Source organism: Nicotiana tabacum, chromosome 5, assembly GCF_000715075.1.
Source record: "Nicotiana tabacum cultivar K326 chromosome 5, ASM71507v2, whole genome shotgun sequence".
NCBI lineage: Eukaryota > Viridiplantae > Streptophyta > Magnoliopsida > Solanales > Solanaceae > Nicotiana > Nicotiana tabacum.
The window spans coordinates 110,397,489-110,407,823 of NC_134084.1; the positions used below are offsets into that span (position 1 = coordinate 110,397,489).

Here is a 10,335-nt window from a genome sequence, read left to right on the forward strand (position 1 = left end):
TAAGTTATGCTAACTTATAATTTTTTTTAGCACTATGTAGGTAAATGATCCAAATAATGGTGTAAATCAATTTTTGATAGATATATCTTGGGGACCTGGGCTTTAGGTCACAACAATGTCTAAGTACGTAGTGAATGGTTATAAGTTCTATACAGAGGATTGCTCTAAAAATGTAAGTGCCCAGCCTAACCTTGGCGAAGTAGTGACGAAGCTAGGACCAGACTACCAAATAAACCTGTGTAGTTAAATCATATACAGCAAAAATAGAAGCAAATAATCACAATTAAAAATGTGCGGGGCACTACTAAAAAATCGTTCTATTGGAACAGTTATTTTGCAACGGTTAGCCAACTGTTACAATAGATTATGTGTTGGAACGGTTTTAATTATTCCAGTAGAGTAAAAAGGCTTTTGGCACACTTCTGAAGCAAAACCGTTCTAATAGGATTCTAACCGTCGCCATAACTGAAGCTATGGAGACAGTTTATCAAAGGCAATACAATAGGGTTATTTATGGGAACGGTTTGCTAAAATAAAATATTTATTGGGACGGTTTATTTTTCCCTCCATACTTTCCCTCCTATATTTTTATTAAAAAAAATAAAAAATGATGGCCCCACCAAAATTTTAATACCAAATCTCTTTAGGTTATTTGGTAAGTTAGAAAACGCACTAGTACTGAAGCCTTTGGTCTCCCTCTTGTCTTTGCATCTATCATACCTCTCTCTCATCTTGTTAAACCTAGAAAATATTACCATCGACGAATTTAGCGGAAGGAAGATCCATTCCGACAAGGGACAACCATTTCGGCTAATATAAGGGAATCTCAGATGTAGGTTATCGATATATTTCCCGTGTTCGATATATTTTGTTGTTGTTCGCTGTTCGCTATTGTTTCGCCGGAAAATTGGTTCGTTGCTTCTTCTGTTTTCTTTCATTGGTAAGATTTTTGTTAAACCCATTAATTTACTCTGTCCTTGATTTGTATTATATGATTAATTTTTTGATTTCTAGTTTGTAAAATTGGGGTTTAGTTGGTGGATTTGGATAGATGAAAGGGATGTTGAGAATAGATCAATTTCATGTTTAAATCTTTTTCTAGTATGGACTTTTTTTGGTATTTTTTTTGTGTTCGATATTTTCTGTGGTTGTTCGCAATTGTTTTACCTAAAAATTGTTTCGCTGCTTCTGTTTTCTTTATCTGATAAGATTTATGATAAACCCATTAATTTACTCTATCCTTTGTTTGTATTATATGATAATTTTTTGATTTCTGGTTTGTAAAATTGGGGGTTTGGTTGGTGGATTTGGATAGGGCTGTTGAGAATTGACCAGTTTCGTGTTTAAATCTTTTTCTAGTATGGACATTTTATCAACAATGAGTCTTATTCTACATTTTCTTTCTTGACAATAATGGTTTGTACTGTTTGAAGGAAGAAACTTATTCGGTAATGAACAATTACAATACAAGTATAATAAAATATAATCTATGTTGGTTCATATGCTCCTACACTTAATTTCAACTGCCTAGACTTTTTGTTTTATGAAATAAGTTGTATTTCATTAACAAGAAGCATCCAGGGGATGCATAGGTTACAAAAAAAGGAAAATATCAACTGCCTAGACTAGAAATCCATTTACTAGGACTTCCACTTGTTTCCAATTTAAGGTAATAAGCTCTCTTTCTAGTTTAATTTTCTACTCAATACATCTTTTCACTTTTCCAATAGTAGGATCTAGAACTAGGAAGCTACCAAAAATATGGCAAAGTCTTTGTTATATTAACAAATTTCCAGCAGAGTAACTTTTTTCAAAATATGGTAGAATCCCTATAATTAAGAAAACTGACTAATTATTAAATTAATTCAAACCTAAAAGAACTCCATTTTATATGATATTAATTAATCACTTATTAAGAGATATTATGTTATTTTTGGACAAATTACTTAGTGGATCTCTTCTTTAGAGTTTTCTGCTGGTGTTTTTTTTATAGTCATTTTGATCACCTTCATAGTTTTTCACCTTTTTCATCTTCTTGCTTATGCTTTTTCCAACACACATCAATCATCATCTTCACAACATTATTATTATATAGTATATACTGTATGATATATAGTAATTCTGGGAAAATAGAAATTTGGTGATAATACATACAATAACTGAATTTGACAGAATGGTTCCTTCTCTATTACAATTAACTATAATAAAGTGATCTGGTATTGTGATTCTAATGAAATTATGTGCCTTATACTTGTGGCTTGTTATGTAGTATTTCATAATGAATACACATGATTGGAAATCTCACATCTGAATTTAATAGCCACCATTTCTAAAAATATTTGCTATCGATGTTCGATGTCTTGTTCGTTATTGTGGAAAATCATTTTGATGCTCCTTTTCTTTTCTCTGGTAATATTGCTAATAAGCCTACTATTTTACTTTCTGTTGTTAGTATTATATATGATACATTTTCTAATTTTTGGTTTGCGAAATTGGGGTTTAGTTGTTGGATTTTAATTTCGTATTAGAAATCATGATATTTGCCTTACGTAACTATTTATGTGATGGTTTTGGTGACTGTTAAGTTTTGCAACAGTGAAATCTATATAATTTTGACAATAAGTGACTTTTTTCTATCTTTCTTATTATTTTATTTTTTATTAGGAGTATATAAACAAATTTTATACTAGTTGTTTTGGTGTTATATAGGATAAAATTATTTTAATGGATAACGGAGATAAAAGGTGGATGGGCCTTCGAAGGTCAACTGATGAGTACATACAAGGAGTGAATAAATTTCTTGATAAAGCATTTGAACGAGCTTCCTAAGGAAATCAAATATTATGCCCTTGTAAAGTGTGCGCTAATTGTTTTTGGCATCATATGAATGTGGTGGAAGACCACTTGATTATTAATGGTTTTGTTCATGGATACAATAAATGGGTTTTCCACGGGGAAGGATTTTCCTCGAGAAAGACTCTATGCCTAAGAAGTAATGATGAAGGTTCTGACATGTATGACGATATTGATGGATTACTTCATGATACATTTCGAAATGTCGAGGATGATTTGGGACATGAAGGAGTGAGGGATGGACCATCAGAAGATGCAAAAAGATTCTTTATGTTAGTAGAAGAAGGGAAAGAAGAATTATATCCAGGGTGTGAAAATTTCTCCAAATTAGGTTTTACAATTCGGTTGTACTTATTTAAATGCATTCATGGGATAAGTAATGTGGCATTCACAGACTTGTTGGAGTTGTTAAAAGAGGCATTTCCATTTGCTCAGCTACCCGAGTCTTTCTATAAGGCAACAAGCATGATAAAAGATTTGGGTCTTCATTATGAAAAAATACATGCATGTCCTAATGATTGCATGTTATTTTGGAATGAATATGTAAATGTAGATACTTGTTCTGTGTGTGGGTCTTCTAGATGGAAGAATGTTGTTAATGTATTGACTAATAAAAAGACCAAAACCCCTGCAAAAGTCTTAAGGTACTTTCCATTAAAGCCTCGGCTTCAAAGGATATTCATGTGTCCCGAAACAGCTGAAGCTATGAGATGGCATGCCACTGAACGACCGAATGATGGAAATATAAGACATCCTGCTGATGGTGATGCTTGGAAGGAATTCGACTCCTTGCACCCTGAATTTTCTAGCGACCCTCGCAATGTTAGATTGGGTCTTTCAAGTGATGGCTTCAACCCGTTTCGAACAATGAGCATTTCCCATAGCACATGGCCTGTTATGTTAATGAACTATAATCTATCGCCTTGGATTTGCATGAAGCCAGAGTATATAATGTTGTCAATGATCATCCCAGGTCCGTCATCTCCGGGAAATGATATAGATGTGTATCTTCAACCCCTAATTGCTGAATTGAATGAACTATGGAAATTCGGTGTAGAAACATTTGATGCCGAATCCAACCAGATGTTTCAAATGCGTGCAGCATTAATGTGGACAATTAGTGATTTTCCTGCACTAGCAATGCTTTCTGGATGGAGCACAAAGGGAAAATTTGCATGCCCCACTTGTAATTATGGCACATGTTCTCAATATCTCAAGCATAGTCGTAAGATGTACTACATGGGTCATCGGGCATTTTTGCCTCCTGAACATCCATTTTGAAGAGATAAGAAATCATTTGATGGTAAGGAGGATCATAAACATGCACCTACTCCTTTGTCGGGTATAGAAGTCCTCGAAGAGTTGCGTGAATTCAAGAATGTCTTTGGAAAGGGCCAAAAGAAAAGGTATCGGGATAACAAGTGTCCATGGAAGAAAAGATCCATCTTCTTTGAACTACCGTACTGGGAAACTAACAAATTGAGGCACAATCTTGATCCGATGCACATTAAGAAAAATATATGTGATAGTATTCTTGGAACATTATTGGAGATCGATGGAAAGTCAAAAGATCATTTAAATTCTCGTTACGATTTGCAAGAAATAGGAATACGAAAAGAGCTTCAACCAATACAAGATATTGTAAGTGGAACAATTTCTTTGGCTAAAGCTTGTTTCTACATGAATCCAGAAGAGAAGAGGCGATTTTGCACAGTCTTTAAAAATGCCAAATTGCCAAAAGGTTGTGCCTCGAATATATCAAATTTGAAACATATGCCTTGCAGTGAACATAAAAATTTAATTGATAATCGTACTAGACCAAATGCATGGGTAAGAGCAAGAAATCATAGTCGAAATTTTGCCGACTGGTTTAAAGAGAAAGTAAAAAGCATTGACGTGCCCAATCATTTGTGATGGCTAGCTAAAGGACTTAATACATTGGCCAAACGATATACTGGATATTTTATCAACGGCTACTTGTTTCATACAATGATGCGGGATGCCCCGTTGAAGACTCAAAATAGTGGAGTGACTTTGTCCGCAACAACTGATAGTTTTGCTAGTGCTAGGGACCCAAATCCCATTGATGTAGAGGTTCTCTACTATGGAGCTATTCAGGATATCATTGAGATTGATTATTGGGGCCGCTTTAGTGTTGTACTATTTAGATGTGATTGGTTTCGTAATGAAGTAGATGAATATGGGTTAACTCGGGTATACTTTAACCGATTATGTAGTACTGATGACTCTTTTGTGTTGGCATCTCAAGTACATCAAGTTTTTTATGTGGAGGATCCAATTGAGAAAGATGTTTATTATGCAAGAAATAAAGTCCCTGTTGATTTGTATGATTTGGAGGAAGAGAATATTCCTAATGTTGGGGAGACATTTTGGAGTGAGCCTAATGATGAAGCAGGTCCATCAACTAGATTAGCCGATATTAATTTTAGATGGTCGAGAGAAGATGTACCTCTTGATGTTATTGATATGCCAACTGATGCACAAAATTCACAAGATATAGTTGTGGAAACATCAGAAGAGGAGGATGATTTAGATGATACAGATTGGGATTGGATGGAGGCTGATGATTAAGGAAGAAGCAAGGTGAATTGAACTTGAACAGATAAGACTTAAGACAAGAAAGTAGACTTAAGGCAAGATAATAGTTATGGTGCTTCTTTTGTTCATCTTTCACTTTGTTGTTGCTACATATATTCTGCCTATTGCTATTATTATTTTTTCTTCTATCATATGCAGTGCATTGCCATAGTTTACTCTGAAACTATCATATGCATATCCTTAACTTATCATACGAAGCTGCACTTTATTTGGAATTCTACTATTGTCATTTATATAAAACCTAATAAAGCTATTTTTATTTGTATTCTTCATTAGATTTGATAGATATGAGTCAAGAAAGACCTTTAAAGCCCAAAAGAAAGACAAGCGCAACATACACAAAACCTGGAACAATGGTATCTTTGGCAAACCAAATAAGGACTTCGTTTAGCCAAAAATATGTTGTTCCCGCTAGACAATCAAACAAAGAGTGGCCTAATATTATTGTAGAGAATCTGCCAAGAGCAGTAGCCCATGCACAAACTAGATCAACCACTTCTGCAAAATATGTTGCTCCTGCTAGACAATCAAACAAAGAGCATCTGAATATCATCGAAGAGAATCTGATAGTGCCACAATATTCAGAAGTAACAGCCTATGTACAAACAAGATCAACCACTCCTACAACACAAGTAATAGAGGAACAAGTTCAGTTGGATTCTACAACTCCTATTGAAGATGAACAATGTGAAGAACAAGGTAAGAACCTATAGTCTTTATCTAAAAATATTTATATCCTATTTCAGTCATAAAAAATGTACCAACAATAGTGATTTGGTGGTTTTGTTTGGTTTGAATAGTTGAAGGCCCTTCTAATCAAACAAGAAAAAGAGGAAAAAGAAAGATGAAAAGTGTACATGGACGACATGAGCGTAAATTAATTTTACTTAACAACTTAAATCAACCTGTCGGTCCTAGTGACGCAGTTGTGACAGAGTTTGGAAGCTTCCTTGGTATATTGGCAAGGAATGCGACTCTATGTCCTCTTGATATTTTGGATTGGAGGAAGATGGACACAAAAGAGGATATATGGGAATATACCAAGGTCTGAACTTCTTAAGTTTTAATTTTTGATTGAAAATCTTTCATATTTTCTGCACTAACAGATTTGACACCAATTGTAGGATAAATATGATATTCCTAAAGCTGCAAAAAAATATACTTTGGAATCAGTTCAAGCTGCCTGGAGAAAGCATAAGAGTAAATTGAAAAAAGATCACTTTGACCCCTATAGAAGTGATGAAACTCGAATGGAACATATCCCTGAAGATGTTCCAGTTTCTCAGTTTAAGGAACTCCTTAGGTATTGGAACTCTGAGAAACTCCAGGTATGTGACTTTTTATTTGTTCTTCTTCATCTTCTTGAACTACTTCTTAAAGTTCTTCTTTATCTTCTTTCTAGTTTTCTCCTTCTTCTTGGCCATTGTTGTTGTCTTTCCCTTATTTCTCTACTTCAGGGATGCTGCCGTAAATGTTTTCAATTGCTAGATGGTACATTATAGTAGTACATCCTATTCATTCATTCCTTTTAAATTACATATACACATTCTCAAAATATCTGATGGAGCAGCTCTTTTCCCTAGTACCTGGCCGTAGGCTTCTGGGTTTGAGGCTTTTGGAGCAGTTCATAATGAGATTAATGAGATTGATGTTTTTCATGTTTATTGTAGTAGAAAAACAGGAAGCAATCATGCCTTTACATCCATACTTTTTCTGTGGAAGTTTCCATACCAAATAGGACACGATTAACTTCAAAGCTCCTCTTCTCTGTCGCAATATATATGATACTTATGTTAGGCCTATGTGAAATGTTGCACTAGATTTGGCCTTCAGGTCCTACAAGCAGTTGTAAACAAATAAATTCAAATGATAAGCAAAAATTAGAAAAGAAAAAAAAGCTAGGTGGTTTCTGTTTTTTCAACCTTGAAAGAAAAATATACTTATGATTCAGTCCTGAAGTCAAAGCATGTGACTTGAAAAATCAAAATAATATGCTTTTGACATTTATTCTCAGGTACCTTTGTTGGTGACATCTGCAGAAGAAACTAAAATAATTGTAAAGTCGAGGCTTATGTGGACAATTATGAATATGTTAGAGTTGATTAATCAATATGATAACTACGACAACAGCTAGCTTTTTCATGCAATATAAGAATAGTACTCATGTCAACAACCACAATTTAATTTCCTTTAATGGATTTTGAACATAAATCTTTGTTAAGGAGTACTGTGTTATTTGATGTATGAATGTATAATGAACAGAAATCTTTACCTTGATTTGCTTCAGCTCATTTAACAGTAAGATCGATTGCTGATTTTTTATAGTCCACCACAGTGCATTTCACTTTGTACTTCTCAAGTCCTACTTGTAAGTTGTTGTTTGATGTTTCTTTCTGTTTGCAGAGAATGTCTATAACTAACATTGAGAATCGGAAAAATTTGAAGAATCCTCACACTGCTGGAAAAAGAAGTTTTGCTTTAGTTCGCTCTAAGTTGGTGTGTAACTAGCCTATCGTGGCAAAAATATTTCAATTTTAGCTTTTGTTTAGTTCATGGCAGATCATTAGGAATGCTAACTCACTTTCATGTAACTAGGAAAAAGACAAGGAAACTTCGAATCCTTTATCAGCAAAGGAAGTCTTCGTTGCTACAAGAAAACGAAAAGTTGGGCGATCATACAAGTCCTCGGATGAAGATACAACTAGTAAAATTGTGCGATTATATTTAATTAATGTTATATTGAGATCAATTATTTATTTCTATTTGTTTACTTTTTATTTACTTGAATTATATTTTTTTGAATTTTCTTTGTAGGTTGAAATGGAGGAAGTTGAAGCACAACAAAACGAAAATGGCAATGAGTCCGTAGAGGCATTTGCATCTGTCATGGGACCTGAATATTCGGGACGTCTGAGATTGTATGGACGAGGGGTTACAAGAACTTCTTTGAGAGGGAAAGTAGGATATTTTGAACCATCTTCAAATACTTCAAATTCTATACAAAAATTGGAGGAGAAGATACAAAGAATGGAGGAAAAATTGAGGAACAAAAGGCAACTATCCGTCAATAAGTTGTTGCAGATGTCCTTGCACGTCTTCAGCGTTCAGGAATTGATATTGATGCTAACATTATTCTTGCGGCATTGGGTGATAATTCATTAGGAGAAGCTTTATCTGCTCAGCAAACAACATTGCAACCAATCCATCGTCTCTCTACTGCTACCAACAAAGAAGGCCAACTCATTCCAGGTATTAACTCATTGACAATTTAATAATTTTTGTGAGATCTACTGTCTTAGGTTGGTACTTCATGTGCTGCACTTAATTATTTAAATGAGGTTGCGATTGGAGTGACTGTTACTTGAGCAGGTTGAATAATTTAGTTGTGATGTTGTTTTGTGATGTAATAGTGTTCGAAGATATTACGGCAAATTGTTGCTTAAAAAATTATAGACTGGAGAGTTGTTTGATATGGTTTGTCTGTTGATGATTCTGGTTTGTTGTATGTTGTTAAAGAAATTAAATATTATTGTAACAGATGGGAGAGTTGAAAATTACTCTTGTGTATAGCATAATATTGTTTTGAGCAGGTTAAATTTTTTGAGATAGTCGTATTTACAAAGGAAATTTTGCCGAAAATTTTAAAAATTTAGAGAGTTAGAAATTTTTTGAGTTATCAAATTGGTCATTCAACACTCTAATGTTACTTTTCCGTCCCATGCCTTTTTGCATTCCATGTGTGAGAAGAGCAGTTAATTAGCAACACTTTATTATTCAATTTTCTTAAAACTTTCTTTGTTTAACTATTTGTGCTTGAATTTTGTAGGTGCATCGATTGCGGATGAAAGCAGCGATGAAGACCTTACTTGAGTTTTGTTGATCGTTATTAGACTATCTATCATCAAGGATATTTTGGTTTAGAACTTTTTGTATGAAATTAAAACTCATCTATTTTGACTTTTGAATTGTTGATCAAACAATGTATTCATATTTTGTTTTTGGATATGGATAATGCGAGTTAGATATTTTAATCTTATTTTGTGGTTTCTACAAGTTATGATGTGTAAAATTTCATTGCGTAGGAAAATTAGAAAATATGCCTCATTTTGCTTCCATAAATATTACAAATTACAATAGTGAATTGTTGCAACGGACAATATAACCGTTCCAATAGACCTAGTAAAGAACAATAGCATCCCTATAATAACCATTGCAATATGTTGCAATATCCGTTGCAATAGGATACAAACAATTGTTCCAATATATAACAAAACCGTTACAATATATCACGAAAACCGTCGCAATAGATTTAAAAATTCGTTAGCACAATTATAACACAACGGTTTATAACCGTTCCAACACAGCAGAAAACCGTTCCCATAGAGTGGTCATTGGTTGAGTTATAACCGTTGCAATAGTCATATACGGAGACGGTTTGAAAACCGTTACAGATAACCGTTCTAGTTGATCTATTGTAATGCTGAATCTGGGAACACGTCCCAAACCGTCCCATTATCCCTATAGGGACGGTTTCAGTATCTATAGGTATGGTTTTGAAAGGGTTGCCGTAGGCTTAATTTCTAGTAGTGACACCAGCAAGTGGTTTGACCCAAATCCAAAAAGAGGTACTAGAGTAAACAACCAATACAACATAATTGAGGTTAATCATACGAGAGAGTATGATCGCTATGATCCTTTAATAATTGCACGTAATGATATGCAAGTGTATTATGCTCCTTATCCATTGCAGCAGAATAAGTCCGATTGGTGGGTTGTAATAAAAACTAAGCCTGTAGGTAGGGTAGAGGTCGAGAATGTGTTAGATGTTGCATATTAAAACGATATCTTCAGTGTTCACCAAAT

At 34.1% G+C, this 10,335-nt stretch overlaps 2 protein-coding genes across 2 annotated transcripts; both read left to right on the plus strand.

Annotated features, from left to right (window-relative positions):
- Window positions 1–691: 691 nt before the first annotated feature.
- Window positions 692–9,475, plus strand: LOC142180634 (uncharacterized). Its single transcript, XM_075252691.1, has 8 exons — window positions 692–940; window positions 5,749–6,171; window positions 6,273–6,517; window positions 6,597–6,800; window positions 7,876–7,968; window positions 8,068–8,184; window positions 8,287–8,721; window positions 9,299–9,475. Exons 2-7 carry the CDS (start codon window positions 5,760–5,762, stop codon window positions 8,632–8,634), a joined length of 1,419 nt encoding a protein of 472 aa, XP_075108792.1. The 5' UTR covers window positions 692–940; window positions 5,749–5,759; the 3' UTR covers window positions 8,635–8,721; window positions 9,299–9,475.
- On the plus strand, window positions 2,884–4,767 carry LOC142180908 (uncharacterized). The gene is made up of 2 exons (XM_075253011.1): window positions 2,884–4,085; window positions 4,137–4,767. The coding sequence occupies exons 1-2, from the start codon at window positions 2,884–2,886 to the stop codon at window positions 4,765–4,767; spliced, it is 1,833 nt and encodes a 610-aa protein (XP_075109112.1).
- Window positions 9,476–10,335: the final 860 nt, after the last annotated feature.

What these genes read in the sequence shown, in the direction of transcription:
- LOC142180908 (XM_075253011.1), top strand. Translation starts at nt 2,884, where the DNA reads ATGAATGTGGTGGAAGACCACTTGATTATTAATGGTTTTGTTCATGGA. An exon ending in CTCAAGCATAGTCGTAAGAT is followed by an intron (nt 4,086 to 4,136) that starts GTACTACATGGG and finishes TCCATTTTGAAG; the next exon opens with AGATAAGAAATCATTTGATG.
- LOC142180634 (XM_075252691.1), top strand. Translation starts at nt 5,760, where the DNA reads ATGAGTCAAGAAAGACCTTTAAAGCCCAAAAGAAAGACAAGCGCAACA. An exon ending in GGAACTCTGAGAAACTCCAG is followed by an intron (nt 6,801 to 7,875) that starts GTATGTGACTTT and finishes TTCTGTTTGCAG; the next exon opens with AGAATGTCTATAACTAACAT. An exon ending in AAGATACAACTAGTAAAATT is followed by an intron (nt 8,185 to 8,286) that starts GTGCGATTATAT and finishes TTTTCTTTGTAG; the next exon opens with GTTGAAATGGAGGAAGTTGA.